Here is a 23736-nt window from a genome sequence, read left to right on the forward strand (position 1 = left end):
AACCTAACGTTTGTTCTTGTGTTTTGAGTGTCTGCCATTTATTGCAGTATTATACCTCTACTTGTACTTTGTACGCTTTTGTAACATGAACACATGTCACTTTTTCCTCTTGTAACGTATCGTTTGCTACCTCTTGTATTTTGTTTGCTCTTGATACATGCTCAATTTTCACTATTGCCTCATGTAACGTAACGTTTGCTTTTGTAACATGCTCACCTGTAATTTTCTCCTCATATATCATTACTATTCCTATTGTGAAGCGCTCTGACACATTGGGGTAAAGTCCGCGCTGTATAAACGCATTAAATAAATTAATAAATAAAACCTGGTGACCATCTTGTAAAGATCCGTCGCACGGTTACAATTTATTTGGGCATTTTAACATGAGACAACGAATTACACCTCAGAAACTGTAGTTTTCGGTATGTAGCGGTCTCCTTTACTGAGTAATATTTCCGCTGTAAGAAACTACATTTTTTTTCAGAGGTGATATTACCCTCTTACTCACATTTTCTATTTTTTATGAAGTAGTATGCAATAATAATAGTTGTAGGATGAAATGCCACGGAACTGGGAGCTTCTGGGTGTGTTTGCGCGACACATCCTTAAATGGCAGAGGAACTCCTGCCTGCAGGGGCAGTGTGAGGGGAGTGTCCTCGCGCACAGGCCGCCCCTCTCTGAATCCCTGCGGCGCCGATCGTTAGCAGCGGGAGAACAGCCAATCGGAGAAAACGAAAGTAGTGGAAAGTGGGCACTGCAGAGAAGTGTACCCACTACCAGCCCACAGCATTTCACTGAATAGCGACCGGGGGCACACAGCTGCCGAGAGGGGGAGACACGTAATACGGTACAACTGTGACACGCTAAAAAAGGCCCAGGGAGAGAGTGAGAAACCGAGAAAGACACCCTCGCGTGTATTAACCGAATTGAGCGAAGCGAGGGGGCTGTTCCCTTGAGCCTGCCCCACCCCAGGCAGCAGTATGTCCAGCCTGCAGAGGCAGATGACATCCACGGGCTCGGCGCAGACGGTGGCGCCGACTGTGGAGCAGGCTAAAGGTAGGTCTGGGTAGGTATAATAAGGCACACAGCGGCAGGTCTAGAGCTCGCTATTGCTGCCAAATTTAAACTGTCCAACATTAATTATAAATTCTCAAGTTTTCCAGAACATTCTCACCTTTATGGGATGTTGTCTTGAAATCTGACTGGACGAGGTAGCAGGAAAATCTTCCCCTTTCTCTTTCGGTGTGGCTCACTTGTTGAGATGTCATGGGTCATTGTATTTTATTGCAGCATTTGTTTCGCGCTTCTATATGGGGCGCTGAAACTTCATGTATGACACGCGGTGTTACCCCGAAACCGGTCCCAGGATGCTTGTTTCCGGTCCAGGGAAGACCTGACTTGGCAGTTAGGGCCGGACTGTTCCCATGAGGAATAGGGTCAAGACTTATTTTTATTTCATTCATTTATTTTAAAATTTTTATATAGCGCTAGCTTGACCCGTGGGTATCAGAGCGCTTTACATACACACAGTGAAAACAGAAGAAAGTTGCATTACATAGTAGGAAGGCGGTAGGGAAGCAAAACAGAGATAAAAAATACAACATGAAAAATGGGTACACAGTGCAAGGGAGGGAGAGAAAACACACGAAGGTGGCCAACACAGTCCGGTCACCAACTCTCCTTGAATGTCAAGAGAGAGAAGAGTCAACTCTGAAATTGGAGTCTAGGTTTGTTGACGTTGGTCAGCAAATTATTTGTTGAGGAGATGGAGTTTCAGGTCCCTTTTGAAACAGGAGAAGGAGGGGTTGCATCTGAGGACTCTAGGGAGAGCGTTCCACAGCCTGGGAGCGTTGCCAGAAAACAATCTTTACGGAGTGGTTTTCTTTTTCAGTTTCGGAGGGATAAGAAGGAGTGAGTTGGAGTTTCTCAGAGTTCTGGATTTTTCTGCTCTTACCAGTTTGTTGTTTAGGTAGTTGGGAGACAGAGAGTGACGGGTTTTGTGTGTGATGCAGGCCAGCTTGTAAATACACCTCCCTTCCATGGGAAGCCAGTTGAGGGAGTTGAGAGCTGGAGTGATGTGTTCAAATCTTTTTACTCCAGATATGAGTCGAGCGGCCATGTTCAGCACTGCCCTTAGTGGGGCTAGGTGAGATTTTGGAGTCCCTGTTAGGATGGCGTTCCCGTAGTTGATTTTAGAGAGAACTAAGGATTGACCTACTGTCTTGAGGTCATCATGGGGAAGAAAAGGTTTCAATTTCTTGAGGTGTTTTAGTGAGACAAGCGCATTTTTTGTAGAGTTTTTGATGTGGGCCTCCATTGATAAGTTCTTGTCAAGGGTAATGCCTAGAGACTTAACGGAGTCTGATAGGATGAGGGGGCAGTGTAGGGCAACCAGATTCTTGAGCCACTCTTGTATAGGACGGTGGTTACTTTTTGGAGAGAATAGGATTAGTTCAGTTTTATCTGGGTTGAGCTTTAAGTGGTTAGCGTTGAACCAAGTTTGGATCTCAGTTAAGAGTTACATTGAGGTGTCGGATGTCGCTGGGTGATTTTGATTTTGTAATAGATTTGGGTGTCATCAGCGTAAAGGTGGTAATTCACTCCTGCTTTTTTCAAGATGATTGTGAGGGGCTCCATGAAGAGATTGAAGAGGGACGGGGAGAGGATCGAGCCTTGCGGGACCCCTAGTGTGACTTTTGTTGGCTTCGAGAGACAGGAGTTGATTTTAATTTGTTGGGAGCGGTGCTGAAGGAAGGAGGTGAACCATTTTAGTACTGTGTCATTAAGGCCGGAGCGCTTCCTCAAGGTCTCCAGAAGAGCTGGATGATTTACTGTGTTGAATGCCGCAGATAGGTCAACAAGGGTGAGTAGGCAGGCATCGCCTTCATCTAAAGCCTTGTGAATATCGTCAGAGATGTTGAACATAGCTGTTTCAGTGCTACAGCCTTTCCTGAATCCTGATTGAAAGGTGTAGAGGAGGTTGAACTCATTAATGTGTTTGTTGAGTTGGTGCATATCCCCAATGTTTTAGCAAGGAACGGGAGGTTGGAGATAGGTCTGAGGTTGTTAAGATCATTAGGGTCGGCCCCTGGTTTCTTGAGAATGGGTGTGATTTGTCCCAGTTGAAGGGAGTCTCGGACACAGCCTGAGAGGCGAGAGGCGTTGATGATTTTTGTCCAGAAAGGGGAAATGGTGTGGTTGAGTTGTTTTATAATTGTGGATGGGAGGGGGTCCATAGTGTGGGAAGAAGGTTTAAGGTTTGAAATTATACTGAAGACCTCGTTTTCCGACATTAGCTCAAAGTCGGACCAATGCGTATTGGTTTTTAGCTGGAGGCTTTCTGATTGGTCAAGGGTGATTAAAGTGGGGCAGGTTAAGAGGGAAGGCGGATTTGAGATTAGGAAGAAGGATTGATCAATTTTTGAGACTTTATTAGTGAAGAAGGTGGCAATTTCTTCACATTTTTCTTTGGTGGCTTTGATTTTGTGAGAGGGAGTGCAGTTTGTTTGGCTTTTGACAATGTTGAAGAGTTCTCTGTCTGTTTTTTGCCAGATCTAGTTGGCTGCGGAAGAAAGATGCCTTTTCACTAAAAATGTGTTTTTTGTATGCCAGCTGAGCAGATCTAAGTTGTGCAAGGTCGAAGGGTTTAGTCTCCAAGACCTTTCCGTTTGTCTGAGTTGACGCCTTTCGTTATTAAGATCCACGTTGAACCAGGGTTTAGATTTGGTTTGCCTCATTTGTTTGAGTGGAGCTACTTGGTCTAAAACCTCTGTCATTGTTGAATTAAAGTTTGTAGTGAAGTCATCGGCCGTCCAGGTGGAGGGTTGGAGTTGTAGATGGGCATGAATCCTGGATTCAAGTTCGGGTAAAGGGACTTCTTTGATGTTTCTGGTCCAGTGCCTAGGTTTGTCATCACAAATAGGTTGGTGGCTGACAAGTGCGTCAATCTTGAACAGAATGAGATGGTGGTCGGACCAGTCAATGGGAGAAATCGCTCTCAGAGAGACCAGTTCATTATTGGTAATGATCGCATCCAGTGTTGCACCTTTGATGTGAGTGGGTTTATTGCAGAGTTGTTTGGGGTTGTATATTTCAAGTAGGTTGGATAGGTTCTGCACAGTGGAGTCTTCTGGGTCGTTCCAGTGGATATTGAGGTCACCCAGGAACACGTCTTTTGTGTCTGTCAGGGAGAAATGTGTTATTAAGTCGGTTAGTTCTTCGGAGAAGAGGGTATGCTCTCCAGGAGGATGGTAGATGGTGTGGAATTTGATGGGTGAGGTGCCCTTGGCAGTGAGTTTGACACCCAGGTATTCAAACGATAGGTATTCTGCAGGTTTAAGTTTGGTAATCTGTATTCCAGCTTTATGAATGATGGCTAGTCCCCCCCAAGTTTTGATTGGCCTGTCTTGTCTGATGAAGTTGTACCCTGGAGGGGTGAGAATGTCAAGAATGGGGGTGGAGTGGACATTGAGCCAGGATTCTGTGAGGAAAGCAATGTCTGTTTCTTCAGCGAGTAGAGCTTCAGCAATGTCTGTGGCGTGTTGTACTACTGATCTGCTGTTTAGGAGCATGCAAGAGAGAGGGCGGGGAGCCTTGATGATGGGGGGGGGGGGGGGGCTAGGTGGATAGGAGTATTGAGCAGGAGGTCTAGGTGAGTGGACAGTTTTAGGGATTCTGTTAGTGCCAACAATAACGGATGGAGAAAGGGGCAGAATTCTGGCTCAAAGTGAGGTAAGAGTCATTGATCTCATCAGGTTTCGGTACCGAAAAGGGGTGGCAATCCCGGTTGGGTCGAAGTGCCTGACTCGCCGACGGAATGGAGTTTCGAGGAGTGCTCTGTGAGGCCATGGGAGAGGTATTGAAGGGGGTAGGAGCAGATCTACCCGGGGAGAGGGAGCACGGTGGCTTGGTCCTGTTGAGAAGGTCTTGTTGTAAGTCTAGGAAATCGGCAGCAAGGGAGTTAATTTTCCGCTCCATTCTGTTCAGTTGCTGTGTTATTGAGCTGAAAAAGCTTAGGGTTTTTTGCAGGGGCCGAGAATGACTTGGGTCTATGGAGGGAGAGAGAACATGGGTCGGGGATTGGACGGAATCAGTGGGATTAGGAGAGGGGAGAGGTTGGACGTTAGTGATGTTCCCATTCAAGGTGTTCGGAGGAGGAGTAGTGGGTCTAATGGCCAAGTATGGAGGGAGAGAAATTCTAGGTAGGAAGTCAGAGTCTGGGGAATGTCAATGAGATTAGCGATGTAGGCAGGTTGTGTATGTGGATGTGGGACGGCGGAAGGGGAGTGGGCAGTGATAATAGGGGGCAAAGTGTCTGCTGGATTGGTGAAGACGTTGGACATGGGGATGTCACAGGGATTGTCAGTTAGATAAGCGGTGGAGATAGGTTTAGCATGTGGATGTGGGACATTGGAAGGGGAGTGGGCAGTGGTAGTAGGGGGGAGAGTGACCGCTGGATTGGAGATTACGTTGGATATGGGGGAAGTAAGGGCCGGGGGAAAAGGGTCTGTGTTGGAGAAAGTGGTAGTTTGTGAGGGAGGGTTCAGATTATCGGGGGTCGAGAGGGGAGTGCATGTGGGGATTTCAGTCGCAGGAGGGCTGTGATTAGTGTCCGAGCTGTCAAGATCGAGATCGGCCTTGTGGTGTTTGTTAATTGTGAGTTTGCAGTTCCTGGTGTGATCAGTTGATGTAATAATGGTGGGTGTTTGGTGATGGAGAGTAATCATAGAAATAGTGTGATTGTAGTGAGTGATGGTGGATGTCCATGAGTTGGAGAGAGGCTCTTCAGGGCAGGGAGATTGGATCAGTTCCACGTTAATAGTGAGGGTGGTGGGGGATAGGGGAAATAGGGTTTGATGGCTCAGTTGAGTTAACAAGGAGAGTAGTGTGGGGAAGTGGCGGTCAAAAGTGGTGAGGTGCGGGTCGGTGGCATGTATGAGAATGGTTCCAGTTCTGTGGATGGAAATGGTGAGTTCCCCTTTGAAGTTAGGGGAGATGGTAGCTGAGATTTTTCACCATAAGGAATGATTACTGACTTGAAGGTGAAGAAAGGTGGTGTTTTTCCATTTAGTCAGGCGATTTGTGTAAAAAATGAAGTTAGTTTTCATATTGCCGTTGGTTGCTGTGTGGTAGTTATCTACAATGAGTGTTTCCGGGTGTTGTTTTAGAGTACTGTGCTTGAAGTTCTTTTTAGCATTACTGGTTATTTTGTCTGGGTAGTTAATGGACCAGGAGTTTGGTCCCCAATGCACGAGATTAGCATTCCGGGTGGGGTTAGGCGGGCGCATGGTTGAATGGAAGAGAGACCGGAAAAAGAGATTGAAAGGAGGAGAGCTTCCTTCCTTGAGGTTCAAACCGATTAGTAGTCGGGAGCAGTCAATTATAGACAATCATAGACCTAACCTAGGTGAAAGGCGATACTTTCCGCTGTTGGGTCATTCGGAATGAGAGCGGGATCAGGGAAATAGAAGCGCCAGGCGCGCTCTTATATAAAGCCCAGCTGCAATCAGGAAAGGAGATACATTCGGCTGTTGGGTCGATTCGGCTTAGGGCAAGATCAGGGCAAACGAAGCGCCAGGCTGGGCGCGATCCTGTAGAAAGCCCAGTCGCAATCAGGACTCGAGCAGTAGGCTGGGGTGGTAGTTATCATACATTTAAATGCAGTATATACTGGGGTGGCAAAGTGAGCTAAAGAACAATGATGGATTCAACCCAGATCTGTGACTGGGGGTGAGTGAAAAGTTTCAGCGCTCCGTCCATCATCTCCTTGTGTTTGCTTGGCACACTACACCTTGCACGGTGTGTGGTTGGAAGGATGTTGTCTTTGATTTGATTAGATGTGAGAAGTTGTTCCCTGCCATGGATGATGAGCACCGAGGTGGGATTATTGTGTTATGGAAGCAGCGGGTTGAATGATGAAGTATGAGAGACAGGTGAGCAGTTTATGGTATTCGGTATGCTTGGTTAACATCTCTCTTAATGAACACTGCCCTTAAGTGGCACCCTCACAGTCGTTTTACGGTAAGACTTTGTGATACTTTATTACACTTCAATAAATGATCCTAATGTGGGATCTGCTCTGTGGTGATGCCACATGTTTTGTTCAACCAGGTTATTATTTTTATTGTTATATACTGATGTTGGTTTGCCCTGGTAACCACACATTAGATTTTACTGCACAATTAATACTGCCCGCTTTTGTCTCTGTGCAATGTTAAAATAGGTACTCCGATTTAATTAAATATAGTTAAAACCTCTTTGATGTGTCGTAAATTCTGTTTTAATGTCATCTAAAGCTGTAAAAGTTTTCTTGTAATGTAATCGAACTTCATTGAAACTACATATTAATGTCAATGTATTATTAATGTGTGCTGATGTCACCGAGCAATGATAGTTGTACCCTGTGATGTCTTCGAACTCTATCAAAGCTGCATTGCAATGTCACCAGGCTGTTAAAGCTGACAGTGAGCATTGTTAAATGTTGCTTGTGTTGTCATTGAACTCAGTTAATGCTGCCTTGTGATGTCATGAATCTAGGATCTTTCAGCTATGAGATGATGATATGCCCCTATGTATGGCTGCCTTATGATCATGCTTTGTTGAAGCTGCCCAGGGACAACCCACCCCTGAGGCACATCAAGCAGGTGTATTGGAAGTAGAATGCGCCATGATCTGCTAGTTTACATATGATGAAATCCTAGAGATTAGTGGATGATTGGCATACTTATCTAACCCTTGCACCTGCTATACGTGCTACTCAGCACCTCATAATTAGTGTTTCCGGATGATAGTGATTGCTCAAGACCTCTGCTCCTGGCTGCCCATGCACTTACATCTTTGCATTGTTTCACACCATAACCCGCTTGTATTACAAGTAACTCAAGCTTTTCCTTAGGTCAGAGAGTTCCCAGTTGTAGATGGATATTTGAAGGGACTCTGCTTTTCGATTGACAATATTTTGAATGTGTGCACACAATTACGCATTTTAGTTCTAGCATTGAAGGCACTACTGCTTTGGGTATAGTTTGGGATGCCTGCAAAGCGTAATCTTGGGGGCAATCTGGCTCAAGTGTCCCTATGCATGGATACTTGAGCCAGACAAATGATACATTACCGTTTGTACTGTGTGTTTGCCAAACTGAGAGAGTATGGTTTTGCTGCTTATTTGGTGTTTTCTTGTGGCGGTGGATTCGATTGTTCTGATGTGGTTTAGTGGAATTTTGTCAACTCTGATTGTAGATATGGCTATTGTGAGTTCAGTCTATAGCTAGCTGGATGGCCTTGTATTGTATGGTTTTGAGATGGGAGTGATTTGTGGGTTTAATGTAATCTTCTAGTTATCGGGGAATGTAGCTTTGAGGGTAGATGAACAATGAGAAAGGGGGAATAGGCTGTATCTAATTGGTGACATTGTGTCAGTGGAGTGGGACTGAAAGATTGTACTCTGGTTGATTGATGCATGTGGAGGTTTGAGAAGAACAAGGCCAAGGTGGGTGAAAGGCGGCAGATCATTTTCAAAAGGTGTAGTTAGACTGTGAGATGGATGGAGGAGTAATACTCTGATTTGCATTGAAGAGCAAGTTTTACGAGTTCCTGGTTCTGGCTGTAAGAACTGATGGGAGTGTGTCTGATCAGATTAAATGGAATTAAGCGTGCCAGATTCTGACTTTGTCCCGATAGGAAATAGAGTACTTTGGTAGAATGACTAGGAGGCTAGTGTGAAAGGTTAGTTTTGCTGATATGGTATTGATGGCAGTTTTGCCTCTTTCGAAGTGGCTTTGGGATCGACTGTTTCAGATGGTCAGTACTTGAAGAGTGTAGGGTGGTAGCTGTAGTTGTTTGTAATAGTGAAGAATGACCTCAACCACATTCTAAAGTTAATTAGTATGATCCTTTTGTGGCAGAGATGGCAAGAGTCCCTTTCAAGCGCATGAAAGAAATGGGCTGTAAGGTCTGGGGGACCTAAAGAGTTTGTGAGGCAGAGGAGTTGCAATATCGAAGAGTTCAGCTTTAGAAAATGCAATAGTAGCATGCATGGAGTTTAACTAATAACTGTGAGGCAGCCTGTCACAGGAGCATGGGTGTTAGAGAATGATGGAAAGCAGTGCGAGATTTGCATGTCGTCCATGTAGAGGTGAAAATTTGAAAAAGTCAGGCCATATTTAGAGAGAAACCCAACCGGACTGAACGTCACCGTTTTTGAGAGGCAGGGTATACTTGAATAAAGATGAGGGGTCTGTTGGAGAGGCTATGGTAGTGCAGTAGATTAGTGCAGCTAATTGGTTGAAGGAAAGGATGACGGACTAGTTCTAAACTCTGGAATTTCCTACCTCTCAAACTGCGCCTTTTGGAGCATGAACTTCCCTTCTGCAAAGTCTTGTAGACCTGGCTGTTTAGGTAATAATTCCTTTTACAGCTCTTGATATTCTACTGTGTCTGTTCCAGTGCTGGGAGGCTTCCGGATTGGCACACGCTATACAAAAACTGCAGCATAGAATAAAATGGTTTGTAGGATGAGATTGTCTAAGGTTGGCATGTTAAGTATTGAAAACAGGTCTGCAGAAGAGGTTGGGCGAAGGGAGCGCTTGTTGTGCGAATTGAGTGGAGAGTATGAAAGGTGAGAATAAGAGTTGGGGAACTGCAAGACGCTTGTTAAATGAGCATCTTATGAGTCAGTGGAGAAGTTAGATTGATATGTTGGATTGTTGTGCTGCCTTGAAGAGCATATAGGGAACTAATGGTATGGGATGCTCGCTGGCAGGAGAGCAGTTTATTCAGAAGTGATGAAGGTCATCGATTCTACATTAGTGAGCGCTTCACAAAGGTGGGTAGGATTGCAGAATTTTCACCATTTCCAGACAAGTATGTGGATTTGAGTTTTGCTGTTAATTTCACGTTTTAACATAGCACGATTGCATAGCTAGGTCACAGTACTCTTTACCGTTAAACTATGGAGATGAAGAAGTCCTACAGAGAACAGAAAAACACTGAAAACTACGATCTATTATATAAGTTAATTATCTGGAGGTGTGCTTGTAATATCAAAATTAGCAGAGTTCAGAACGAGAAAGTAGAGTGAAAAGAAGAGTCAGGAAAGCAGTGAAGAGTTGAAGGGATGTTTCAGTAGTAGGAATTGATTTGGGCTTTGGGAAGACTGAGTAGCAAGTTATGAAAGCAAGTCATGAGAACATAGCAGGTGAAAGGGAATTGAGCAGAATGGCCGGAGTGTTGAAGCAAAAACATGAGAGGATAGAGCAGAAGGATGAGCCTATTGGTGAAAGGTATGAAAAGGACTGAAGAGTGTTGTTGAAGTACTCTTGGTGGATTTAGTCAAGGAATGGAGGGATAGATTTAACAGAGTGCTTTCCTTTGTTGTTGAGTGTCAGTTAAGCCAAATGAGGGGGTGGTGGGTGTATTCATATTTGTGACCAGAGCATGGTCAGGAATTGACTGGTTGTTGGGTAGACTAGTGCATGTGTTAATGAGTTAGAGGGTAATGTTTCATTTTTTTGTTTAGGACTTATAAGTTGCCAAGAGGGTTGGTGGGGTGGTGATGATTGCAAAAAGAACTATTGATGGACAGAATGCAGAACAATGTCATACATTCACCCCAGTACAGAGATCTGGGCCTAAATCCATCGGTTTTTTGGTCACCATGCCATTCCAGTTTGGACCCAGCCATATGCAAATCAGTCTTGACCCTGTGCCCCATGGGAACAGTCCAGCCGAACTGCCAGGCCAGGTCCTCCCTGGACTGGAAACAAGCATCCTAGGACCGGTTTCAGGGTTTCACCCCTCTTCAGCCAGGATAGCTTGATTCCAGTGGCATGGAGAGCCCGGGACTCGCGTCTGAGCATACCCGTCCCACTCGGGTGACCAATGGATGTGGGGTTAGAACGGTGTAATACCAGCGACTGGTCTGTGTTCCCTTTGGGGACTAAGGAGCCGGGGACAGGTATGATATTGATTCATCTGTTAGAGAGGAAGCCAACTCTACAACACTTGTGAGCTATGTGGGTTGTATGAGTGAAGATGTAATGCTCATTCTTGAAAGCTGTGTTGTTGGCAGAATATTTGAGGTGAATTCATATTGTGGATATGCCAGTGTAATGAAGGAGTGGAGGATTCTAGAAGAGGTTGATGTGAATTGAAGAAAGTTGTTTAAAATTCCCAAGTGGAGGTCAACCACCACGGCCAGTGAACAACAGCTGGAGGAAGAAAAGTATTAGTTGTTAAGGGAACATATGTTACTCATGTCTGGTCTGGTGGCTGTACTTCAAATTTGCACAGGTGGACTCTGTTGATGGGGGTCATTTGCTTCGGAGGTGTGAGATATGTGTATATGACAGCGAGAAAGCAATGGTTTGGGGTAGTTATGTCTTGGACGGAGGCTATGCAGAGAGGAGCTGACCGCCAGGTGCACACAAGTACCGCAGATAAAATTAAAAAATGCTATAGTTATAACTTTTAAAACTTTGCTGTGAGATGATTGGACCCTTTTAAAGGACTGTGTTACAGAGCTCTGTTAAAATCTGATCTGCTCGTCGATGTAACCTAGATCTGTTAAAGTTCCCCAGTGATATATCAGGCTCTGCTAAAGCCATTTTTTAATGTCTTCAACCTGTGTAAAATCTGCCATTTGTTGCCGTTGAGTTTTGTCTGTTCAGTTGAGTGGCTGCTCCTTATTGATATTTTGCAGATCAGGACTCCCAGACATTTCATTCTGCCTCTTCCCTGCCTGCTCTTTACATACCGACTCTGCATGATCTTCAGACTTTACCTTCGTTTGAACTTCATCTTTTTGAGTCCGCTTTGCAGTGGTCCTTGTGGAGGTGATGAAGGCATTCAGTTCCCCAGAGAACACCCTGTGCATGGACGAGGCCCGTGACAATGCTTGCAATGACATGGGGAAGATACTTCAGTTTGTGCTTCCTGTAGCAACGCAGATCCAGCAAGAGGTCATCAAGGCCTATGGCTTCAGCAACGATGGTGAAGGTAAGTGGTTGTGAGAGCTTGAGGGTCATGCAGACGGTCCAGAGAGTCAGGGGTCAGACCTAGAGCTGGGTTAAACTAATATACGTGAATCTAAAGAAATGTCTTGGGTAACGCACAGAGTCTGCTGCAGATCAGTGCTAAGGCAAGGCATGAGATGGTGAAGAGACCTATCTCCTGTCCCACCAGTGGTTCTTGTTGGAGCTGGGGTTAGACTGAGGCCTGTGACAGTCAGTTAGCTGCAGAACTGCTGTTGGACTGCAACGTGGCAGGGAAGAGAATTATCTGAAGTCACACCAAGAGTGTGCTGTAAAGTTGTGGTCAGGCTGAGACAAAAGGACGTCTCTGAGATCACATAGTCAGGGCTAGGAAGAGAAGGGACTCCCCTAAGTTCGCACAAACCCCTTTGTTGATTAAGACGCAAAGGGATGAAGAGGTTTGTTCAAGATCATAATTGAGGTTAGAAATGTATCTTAACCAAGGCAGTGGAAGACTGTTGAGGAAGTAGGGGTGTTTCTGTGGCCATATTTTAACTAATGTACAGAAGGGTTCATGGGCTCACTTGAAGTCATGTAGGCAGTGACCTGTACAGAAGGGTTTACACCGGGTGCAGGGGGGTGATTGGACCAGCACTCTCTGTTGGCAGGCACCATGAGGATTGGATGCAACGTCTAGGTTACTGCGCAAGAAAACTGTTCTTGTGGGAAGCTTGAAAGGCCCCTCCATGCCAAAACATAGAATGTGGAAATAAAAACCAAAAAAACCTCATTACCAACATTTCTTCCGTCATAGCTGTCTCTCGACAAACAATATGTCGTGCTCCTAATCTTGGTATCAAGCCGATGCTCTCAGTATTGAAGTATGTTAGTGAATGGTCATTTATTTCAGTTCTGAGAGATGTAAGAAGAGGATTTGCCTGTATATAGCAATTAAAAGTACAGATCAGGTTTCCCTTGTACATAAGGGAGGTTTGCCTTGCTGCTGTTCGTGATGTGCCTATTCTGTGTTTTTGGGAAACCATGCACCACTGCTGCCAGTGTTGTACCAGTTTATTTGTGAACACTCCTGCTGCCTGTACTGTACCTATTCTGTACTCGTGAATTTAGTTTTCATTGCCTCTACATCAGAAGGAATATGAGATAGCCCGGTCGAGTGAAAATGCTTTGTTGTGACAGATTTCCACCTCCAAGTACCCTCACAGGCTCCTTTGTTTCTCTTTTCCATTTGTAGGCGTCTTGAAGTTAGCTCGTATGATCAAGTCCTATGAATCCCAGGACACCGAGATCGCAGCCATGTCTGGCAAACTAAAGTCTATGTTCCTGCCACCTATGACGGTGTCCCCTCAAGGAGGCACTGCTATTTCTACATCATGAAACAATGGACAGCTAACACTTGTGTCCTCGTACTGAAAAGTGGGCATGATATGTACTGAGAACAGTCACATGAACTCTAACTGTGCACCTATCGAATTACTTAGCGGTGTCTGAGCTGGAATCGGACCATCCTTTTAGCATGGGGCTAAACTTGGAGTGTTTGTCTGTTTCTTGTTATGCTGTAGTGTTATATTCTTACTTTTTATGTAATATTTAAAAATATTAAAACATTAAGTCAGATTTGTAACTCAGTCAAGATAGTTCCTTGGTTATTTCAAGCCCAAAGTATGATCTTCAAACCAGGAGCCGTGTCGGGATTGTTGGTGACCAACCACAATGACGTCAAAGAGGAGAGTTGGTCACTATTAACCACTAGCCTCTCTGTCATCATGCATCATGAAGTGTTCAGAGGCAGTTCTTAATCAAATTGGGAGGCGTTCTGCAGTATGACTTTTATATATTCATATGGATGTCTACTTTGTCACTTGCCTACAAGATCCAGGCAGGTGGCAGAAGGTGCAAAAGTGAGTCTCTGAGAGCCTGTCAACTGTTAACAGGTAAATTACTTAGGGCGTCATTTAGTCCTTGGCAGGAGGCATACTAGGTGGGCAGAGGCCCTCTGGATGAAGACTGCCAGCCTTGAGTGGTCCCCAACTGCCTGGCAAGGACTTCTTCACTAAGGATGTTGCTATAGAAGGATGAAATTAGTCTCTTAAGATATTGTAGGAGATTACCTGCATGCATTTAATCATTGAGTGTTAGCACCTTTATTTCGGCATTGTTCACATAGATGGGCCCACTGTCATGCATGCTTTATGTATTGACTTTTGGAACTCAAGGCCGCAAGACTGCACCCCTTTAAATCTTGGCTGTAAACTATGAGGAAATTATTAGGGTGGTTTTATAAGTCGTGAATTGCAGGGCTGTATACATCACATATCCTTAATTTGTCCAAAAGTGCTCTGCATTGCCCATTGCTGTAACCAAGGTGGACTTGTCATCATAAGTGTAAATACAGTCTTGTGAGCCAACCAGCTCTGTACGACTTCTCCTGTGGATAGAGATGATGTCACATTGTACAGGCTTATGGGAGGAGCTTATTTTCAAAATTCCATCAAGAAATACAAGAATGTAACTACTACCTTAAATTCCATTGCTATTCATTGCCACTGCTGTGCTGAACTGTGATGGCTGGTTATAAGAGTAAACCCAATACAGATCTTGAAACGAAAAGGCAATCTCACACTGATTGTATGTCTTTGACATTTCCCAGTAATAATACAGTTTGTAACCTGCTTGGTCCTAAAATTTTATGTTAACAGAGATTTGCATAGTACTGCATTGCCATTAAATATTGTAGTAATGCTGACATGGTTGTGGGCAACCTGTTGAAAAATAAGCAGGCTGATACCCACGTTTATTTCACTTTTCAGTGCGATTAGGTGTTACTACAATCCTAGTATGTACAAATGTCTAGCATACCGTTGCATACATTCCATAAGACTTTGTGTAGGCATGCAGACTTTTTTGAACAAATTCTTCTGCACTGGTGGCTTCTCTTACTGCACGTTGATGCGGGAAGCTACCGCAGCCTGCTCAGGTGGGATTAGTAAACGGAACAGCAATAAAAAGCAAAGGAACAAAATAGTGCCATGAGGGATACGGGTGGTTGAAGGGCATCCCCTCATTAAATAAAATATGAGGTTGCAAGCGGGGGAAGCCACTGTTGGAAAAAAAAAAGGGGGGAGGTGGATAAATAGGAGCTCTGGAAGCCACCCCAGTGAATAAAATGTGCTTGCACATAAAAAAAAAAATGGCAAAGTAAATAGATCTCGCCTCTTGTATCTACTGGTATTGCCTGTGCTGTTTTGGGGCAGGGTGAGAGCACATGATGGACAGAGCAACCGGATGCGGGGAGTGAAAAACGATGGAGAGAGCAACAAGTATCACTGGGGTGTTGGAAAAGTGTGGAAGCATACGTGGGAGAGAGCAACACTGAGCATTTGGCGGGGGGAAGTACACGAGGGATAGAGCAATACGGAAAATATGGGTGTTTTCTGGGGGAAGAAGCACTCAAGGGCGAGAGTAATATGGAGCACGGGCAACGGAGTAGTTATTGGAGGGGGACAACAGAGAGCAACATGGAGCAGAGGGGCAGGGGAATTTGCATGGGGAGAAGAACACGAGCGACATGGAGCTCGGGGGACTAGCAGGAGTGCAAACACATGAGGTTGAGAGATCCAGGAGGGGCTTGTTTTGCAGGTGTGGGAAGCACATGAGCGTGAAAATCTTATGAGGGAGAGCAACACGGGGCAGAGAAGCACATGACTGCGAGAGCTGGGGAGTTGCAGAAGCCAATGCATATGAGGAAGAAATCAACAGAGGCATTGGGGGTGGTTTGCGAGGGGAGAAGCAGATTAGGGACGGAGCATGAGCATGGTGTGGGAGATCAGGCGGAGAAAGCTAGAAAACACATGCACTCTCATGGAATGCTTAACCAAAAAGAAAAAAAGGAGTTCCCTAAAAGAGAGCAGTGAAAGGATAGAAGGCAGCCAACCAGAGAGCAGGGATAGAGGCCATGCCCCAGAGGAGGGAAAACACAAGATGGGACAAGATGAACCCCTGAATAAGAAGCAAGAGTGAAGGTAAAGCCAACCAATGTTAAGTAACATGTGGACTGTAGATCGCGCTGTCTGGTAGGAGAGACCTAAAAAAGATATAGGAAAAAGGCCAGCGTGTTGTAGGTGAACCAATAAAGGCCAATACAGCTTCGCTTCTGGGATTAGTCCTTCCTCCATGACTACACGGCCCCTCCAATAATCGTACACATGTTGTCTTCCACTATTCCTCAAAAGCAACAGAAAAGTTTCAGGGAAGGATGGAAGAAAATTAGAACAAGCATTGGCATAGCCAATACGTCTCGCCTTTGGGACCTTATAAGTGTTTAGCCATGCAACAGTTGCATAACTAAATACTTATAAGGTCCCAAAAGCGAGACCTATTGGCTATGCAAAGCGGCCGTGCGGCCGCGAAAGTAAAAGTGATCACGATCAAACATCAAAGAGGCCGGGCGGCCGCTAAAGTGAAAGTAATCGCGGTAAAGCGTGCGCCCGCGCACATGCACTGTAGCTCCAGGCTGGCCTGGTAGCACTTTTTGGAGCCCTCTCAATAAGTCTCGCCAGACCACCGCATGCGCTGGGTCAGGCAAGACCTAAAAATAAAGTAGGTGGTGAGGTGGGAGAAATAAATGTAAAGAACCACTGACTGAGGAAACATTGTTGGGGAATCTCACCTGTGTACTGTCCTTATCCAAACCAAAGCTTAGAGTCCCACTTAAATTATGCAGTAGACTTACAAAGAGCTCTGGTTTTTATCCAGCCATTAGGTTGAGAGCGGCTCCTGTTTATGAGCACACCTAGAACGCCACCAAAAATCTGAAACTGCCACCTCAAACGTCTGTTTTTGTAGCAGAATTTTCCACCTCAAATGTCGGTTATTCTAAAAGAATTTGTAATGTTGGGAATTGCTCAACGCGATACACACTGACCTAAAGACTGGCAAATCCTCTTACCATTTGGGATTAGTAACTGCTATCGATGCCAAGCTAGAGAATGTCATTGCGCCATTCCAGGGCTGTATCACAGCTTTGGATTGGATAAAATACCGTCCAAGCCAACCTGGATAAGTAAAGCAGCTTCTGGCTCATGTTCGAGTCTTGTTAGAGCACTTCACTGAAGCATAGCTTTATACAAGCGTAATGGGGGCTTGGGGGGCAGCCGAGCACGGCGAGGTCTACCCCCCGGGCAGTTTGGGAAGGGGGGGGAGTGGCCGGCGAGCGGCCATTTTGTATATTTTGGGCTACATTGGGACTAGCCCAATTGTAGCCCAATATTTGTAATTATAGCCCAAGGGGTATATAGGTGATTTTCGCGCCTCCCCAGCCACCATTTTAGGTTTGGTGACCTGGTGGCTGGGAGCGCTTCACAGTGCAGTTTTTGTCAGGCTTGTTAGTGTACTTTTGGTGTGTTGAGGTACATTTATTAGTGCTTGTAGTTATGGCTGGTGGTGACCGTCGCGTACTTGAAGCTTTGAGGCTGCTTCGCGAGGCCGGGAGGATGGATCTGGTGATCCCGGCGGTGTCTCTGGCCCGGGGCCCGGTGAGGCGCGCTTCGGCGGGGTGGCGGCCACCATCGTGGCCTGCTCGCCCCCTCGTAGGGCCGGTAGATTTAAGGTGAGTGGGGGGGCTCGCGCATATACCAGGAGCGCTGCCCAGACTTTGAGAGCGGGGGCGGAGGGGGTTGCGGGAGGGGCAGGGAGTGGGATTGAGGTCCCAGCGTCACCCATTGGAATGGTGCCTAAAAAGGAGCAGGGGCAGTTTCGCCTAATTCAACATTTGTCATGGCCTGAAGGAGGTTCGGTGAATGATTTCATCGACGTAAGGAAGGCCGCAGTATCCTATTCATCTGTTGACGTTGCCATGTCACTGGTGGTGACCGCGGGCGCAACAGCGATGATGGCTTTCCGGCTGCTTCCAGTTCACCCTGATGACTGGGATCTTTTGGGCATCCAATTTGGCGGTCACTGGTACGTGGACAAAGCGTTGCCGATGGGCTGCTCTATGTTATGCGCGCTTTTTGAGTGTTTCAGCACGTTCCTACAATGGTTGTTTACGGAACGGACGGGTCACCAAGGAGTTACGCACTACCTGGATGACTTCTTTTTTGTAGGCACCTCAGGCTCCACGGACTGCCAGACAGCTCTGGACAGTTTCAATGAGATCATGAGGGAATTAGGCGTGCCGTTGGCACCTAAGAAGACTATGGGGCCTAGCACAGCACTTTCCTTTTTGGGAATTGAATTGGATTCAAGGTTGATGGAGGCACGCCTTCCTGCAGACAAAAAGCAGCAAATGTTGGGGCTGCTGGAAATCCTGTTGGCAAAACAAAAGGTCACGGTGAAAGACATTCAAGTATTGCTGGGTCACCTCAATTTTGCCTGTCGGGTGGTCAGAGTAGGACGGACTTTTTGTAGGCGACTGTTTAGGGCGTTGGCGGGGCAGAGGCCTCCACATCATCATGTACATCTCTCTGTCGGGGTGCGAGAGGACTTGAGGATGTGGCAGTTTTTCTTGCAACAATTGATGAGGGAAGCAGACATGGTGTGGGATGTCCAGATTTTTTCAAATGGAGCAGGTAGTACTGGTTTTGGCCTTTACTGGCAAGGGAGGTGGTGTGCAGAACATTGGCCTGAGGAGTGGCTGGAAGGAGGCAGGAGCATAGCCTTTTTTGAGTTTTTTCCCTTGGTGGTAGCAATTTCGCTTTGGGGGGAGCTTTTGGCGCACAAGAAGGTCACCTTCCGAATTGATAATATGGCGGTGGTGCCCATTGTCAATCGCCAGTCTGCACGAGATGAACAGGTTCTGAAGTTCTGAAGTTGTTCTGAAGTTGTTGAGGGTTTTCGTGTTGGGGTGTTTGAAGCATGATATTGCTTTTTGCGTGGTGCATGTGCCAGGTGTGGACAATGACATTGCGGATGCTTTGTCTCGTTCGCAGTGGGGGAGATTCCGTGGGCTCGCCAAGGACGCAGACAGGACCCCGACCAGAATGCCGCACCAGCTTTGGTACGTAGGCAACACAGGATGTTGCAGCTGGTTCTAGGTTCCCTAGCCCACTTCACAAAAGCAGCATATAAGGCAGCATGGGAGGAGTTTTTGTGCTCTGGTGCATGGCGGCGGGCCTCCTTGGCGGCTAGGCAGGAGGATGTTATTCATTTTATCTTGGACTTGGTGGAGAAGGGTCTTACGAAAGTGACGATAGCCGGCAAGTTAGCGGGGATTGCTTTCGTCGGGAAGTTATTGTGGGGCTATGCCCCCTCCGCGGGGGAACATGGGGCACGTATTTTGGAGGGTTGGGCGTGGGAATGTGGGCGCGCATCCCGGATGCGGAAGCCTTTGTCATGGAAGCTGTTGCAGGGGGTGATTGGGGTTTTGCCTGGTTTTTGTTATGACACTGGGGAAGTGATACTTTTCTCCACACTGATGTCCTGGATGCTTTTCGGGGCTTTTCGGGTCTCGGAGTTGTTTGGGGCCAAAGCAGATCGGGGATTGTCTTGGAGGGAAGTTTCGTTTAGCACCGACAGCGTTCACATATGGCTGAGGAAGGCTAAGGCGGATCAGAGGGGCAGGGGAAAATCGGTTTCTTTGAACAAGGGGCTGACTCCGCAGATTTGTCCTTTTCAGTGGGGTCTGAGGTGGAGATCTTTTTCTGGAGCTTCGGGGGGTTTGGTCTTTGGACATGGGGTGGGCGGTGTGTCAAGGCATCGCAGCTTTTAGCCGTACTGTGGAAAGCTTTTGGCAGGCTGGGGATCGACGGGAAGGATGTTGGGACGCATTCATTTTGTATTGGCGCAGCTTTAGAAGCTCACTCTAGAGGCTGGGAGCGAGGGGACATCATGAAGTTGGGCAGGTAGTTTTCGGACTGTTATCAACGTTATGTGCGCAGCGTACAGGGGGGGCTATAGTGCGTTTGTTCTTCCTTTTCCTGTTGTTCATTCATGTTTCTCGTTGCAGGTTCGGTGATGGGTCCCCTCGCCAGTGAGATGTCCATTTGGATTGTTGGCCATTCCTTTGTGAAACTGGCGCAATTTCAGGCACGCTCAAGCTATTTTGGGGAAAGTTTGGGGTTCAATAAAGATCTTTTTTCTGTGGGTTGGCGTGGCAGGGGTGGTATGCGGTGGAATGAGCTATTACAGGTTCTCCATGGGATTTTGGTGGCTGGTAGGTGCCCAGATGTGTTGGTACTTCACTTAGGCAAAAATGACATGGTTAAAGAGACGGGTTTGGCACTCATGCCTTGCATGAAAAAGGATTTGGCTTTGGTTAAAGCTCGGTGAGCTGGTTGTTCTATTGTCTGGACAGAGTTTGTTCCTCGTAGGGTTTGGAGAGGGGCCGTTAACCCGGGTGCGGTGGATAAGGCCAGGCGTAAGTTGAACACGGAAATGGTGAGATTTTGTCGGCAGACAGGGATTTGCAGGATTGCCCATAAATATATTAGGTACGACACGCCGGAATTTTTCAGGGACGACGGGGTCCATTTATCTCGGCTGAGGATGGATTTGTACCTATTGGAATTGAGAGAAGTATTGGCCAGGTTACTGGGTGTTTATAGGCGTTGAGAAAAGAGTTGTTGTGTTGTAGGGGGGACAGAAAAAGGGGGAGGCGGCGTCTTTGCCTACACTCCCGCCTTTTTCTGGGTGGCGGGGTGGTTGACAGTTGGCCGGGATTGGCTGTAGTTTTTTGTTATATGTTGGTAGTTTGTGAGCAGGAGCAGGGAATGGGTAACCAGGTAGGATAAGTTTAGATTAGAGGTTGGTTAGTCACAGTAGCACGAAGGCAGGTAGGGATTAGGGTCAGGAGAGTTTAGGATTTGGAAATGCTACATTTGGTAGGAGTGGGTAAGAGCATTGTTATGGAATGTTATGTCGTATTTCGTGGGGTGGGGGGGATCTGATGTGGGGATGGTAGGGGTGGGTGGAGGAACAAGGGGTCAGGAAATTCTTGTATAGTGAGGTTCTTAGTTTTGGAAGGCAGTTGCCAAGGGTTAGTAGGACTTGACACCGGTTAGCGACCTTGCCGTCCGGCCAGATATGTTAGAATGCAAAATTCAGGCAGGATGTTAGATTCGGATAGGAAACACGCTGTATTAGACGTTTGTTAAGGTTAGCCTTTGATATTTGTCTACGATTCTGTAAATATAATGTCATGAATTTTGCTTATTCTTGCATAACTGATGTAATGTTGATATGCATCCTTTTATTGTTTTTGTATAATAAATACGGCCGGGGGGTCCCTGACCCCCCACCTTCCAAAGATAATTTGCTTATGACAATTCTTCAAGGTGGTGTGGAAAGCTGGGAGGGGAGGGGAGCCAGTCACGGACCATGTTAGCCAGTGCCTGGAATGAAAATCAATCGTTGTCAATTTTGCCTCACTGATGGGACTTGCTAATCCTATGCTATCATCGCCTTACTATCAACAAGTAGACAACACGGTTTGCAAACTAATGGCAGCTGCAGGCCGAGAGCAAACCCCTTCTTTCATTAAAGAGGCATTCGATAGCCTTGATAAAGTTCCCGAAAAAATAATGCACAGACCTCCCCCCACGCAATGATTTTGCCAAGAGTGCTGGAGTCATTGCATTGTGCTTCGTGGGCAATACCAGATGGCCTCGGATTTATGTTTTCACCCTTACCATCAACCCAAAACATTAGATCACTTAAAATAATCTTCTTCTATAGATTTGCTTCTGGACATAACATTGATAACATCCCCTCCTATCTCTGGGAATATTAGAAGTGAACATAAATCTTTTAGACCGTGGAAGGGTGAATCTTAGCTCGCTATAAAGCTTTTGTTTTAAGTAAGTTGGCAAATGTGTCACATGAACTCGTAGTAGTAATTAGTTTTTATTAATTACTTCACGTACATAATCATTGACCGTTGGTCTTATTATTTTAAATGGAGCATTTCAGTATGCATCTAAAGAATAGTTAAGAGAGATCTTATAAAGGTCCGAAATACAAGTGTACCATTCTTCGCCAGTAATAGGCCTGGTAACGTTACCTTCGGTTGAAGCGCTTCTATCCAATGTAACCACTGTCCAAAACTTTGTTGTATTATTCGTCATGATTGCATGAATGATTGTTTCTAAATTTCTATTATTTTTGTTGTCTGTGTCTTGTATTTCTGAAAAGCTCTATGGCGAATATTTATTGAGCTTTCCCAGAGTTCCGTACACTTTACTGATCTTCACGTGCTATCTCTGAATATCAGAATCAAAGCACATAGGTTAAACATGCTTCCCCTTTCAGTTCTTCTTGGGTCTATTATCAGTTAAAGTTACATAATTTTAATTAGCCATTCCTTTTCAGTACACAGCCATATTCCTTCTCTGTACAAACATCTTGACCTTGGAGTTGTCCTGAATGAGCTTGGGGATGACTGTGGTTTTCATGTCTGCCATACAGCTGTGCCCTGCATTTTTAAGGCTAAATGAAAAAAATAAGGGATTGGAGCCATTTGAACTGAAGGAGGGGTGGACCTTAAGCACCAGAGCTGCCAGTGTTGTGCGCGCACCAGGAGGTGCACTACTTAAACCCAGCAGGGCTCCTGCAGTTCAGGATCGTGCCCGGGTGAAGAGCGGGCCCGTCTGCGCCCGTCAGGGGCAGGAAGAGGCAGGATGGGGCTACCCCCTTTGGCTCGTCCCTCAATGAGCAGCTTAGAGCGTATCAGCTCTGCTGTGACATTCTTCTCAGAATGAGGTCAAGATCAAGGTATTTTTTGTTTTTCGGGATTTACCATCCTGTGCCCTTGACTGTTTTTTCCTGACTGCTCTGCGAGGTTGCCTTATCAACGTCCCTCCTTGGCTTAATTCTGTTGCTACCCAGTTTGTGAATTGGGCTAAATTGTGCTGAAGGGTGTTGCAGGTATAAACAGAAATGCCCCCCAGCAAACCCTTGTCGCATTCTGGCGCTCCTTGTGTGTCGTCCATAGAAGGATTCCTCCATCGGGCTGTGGAGGCGTGTTGAAAGAAAAAGAACTTGTTGAGAGAAGGCTCTCGCTGGACAGGGACTACCCACATGCCCCCCCCCCCCACTCCTTGGGCCACCCGCCGTTTGCAGTTTGGTGGGGCCTCCCCAGGACAGGAGTCCATGGGGGATCGCGAGGAGGACCACAGGGCCACCCTGGGAACAGACAGACTTATAACTCCTACCACAGCAGCCATCAGTCCAAAGCGGAAGCTGAAAAGGAAAGCCTGTGCATCTACCCAACCCCCCGCAGAGTCTTTGCCGGCGGCCCATCTTATTTCTCATTTATCTGAAGAGGAGACAGGCTCTCTTCACACTAATGTTTTGATTCGGGACCTCGAGACTTTGCTAAATAACAAGTTGGACCCAATCCTGTTGAGATTCCCACATTGAAGACAGGGTCTCTGAATTATTTTCTCTGATGACTAAGGGCTTGCCCAGGGGCAGGAGCATCAGAAGAGCTGTGGGGGGTAGGTGAACCAATAGGAGGGGCCCTACGACAACCCTGGAAAATGGCGGTGCAGCGTCTCAGTCCTCCCAATTAGTTTCAAAGCAAGGGCTTGTGGAAGTAACTCGTAGCTCTCGCAGTATTGATGCCCCCCATGCCCTCTGGACGAATCAGGGGGGAAATGGTGCCCTGTGTCTCGTATAAACCCTGGAGGGGTGCTGAATTTTTCCCGAAAGCAACACCGTATGTCATGGTCTTGAGGAATTCCCCCCCACCCCCCCTTTTCCTTACCACAAACCAAAAAACAAGGTGATGCACTGGATCAGCTCACATCTCTTT

At 46.3% G+C, this 23736-nt stretch overlaps 1 protein-coding gene across 1 annotated transcript; it reads left to right on the forward strand.

Annotated features, from left to right (window-relative positions):
* The first annotated feature begins 651 nt into the window (after positions 1 to 651).
* On the forward strand, positions 652 to 13615 carry LOC146812762 (protein C10-like). Its single transcript, XM_085619867.1, has 3 exons — positions 652 to 1056; positions 11818 to 11994; positions 13222 to 13615. The coding sequence occupies exons 1-3, from the start codon at positions 981 to 983 to the stop codon at positions 13362 to 13364; spliced, it is 396 nt and encodes a 131-aa protein (XP_085475993.1). The 5' UTR covers positions 652 to 980; the 3' UTR covers positions 13365 to 13615.
* The last annotated feature ends 10121 nt before the right edge of the window (positions 13616 to 23736 follow it).

Source organism: Triturus cristatus, chromosome 7 (assembly GCF_964204655.1).
Source record: "Triturus cristatus chromosome 7, aTriCri1.1, whole genome shotgun sequence".
Lineage (NCBI taxonomy): Eukaryota > Metazoa > Chordata > Amphibia > Caudata > Salamandridae > Triturus > Triturus cristatus.

Coding starts and splice junctions, on each gene's coding strand:
- LOC146812762 (XM_085619867.1), top strand. CDS start 981: ATGTCCAGCCTGCAGAGGCAGATGACATCCACGGGCTCGGCGCAGACG. Junction 1,057..11,817: donor GACTGTGGAGCAGGCTAAAG/GTAGGTCTGGGT, acceptor TCCGCTTTGCAG/TGGTCCTTGTGGAGGTGATG. Junction 11,995..13,221: donor CTTCAGCAACGATGGTGAAG/GTAAGTGGTTGT, acceptor TTCCATTTGTAG/GCGTCTTGAAGTTAGCTCGT.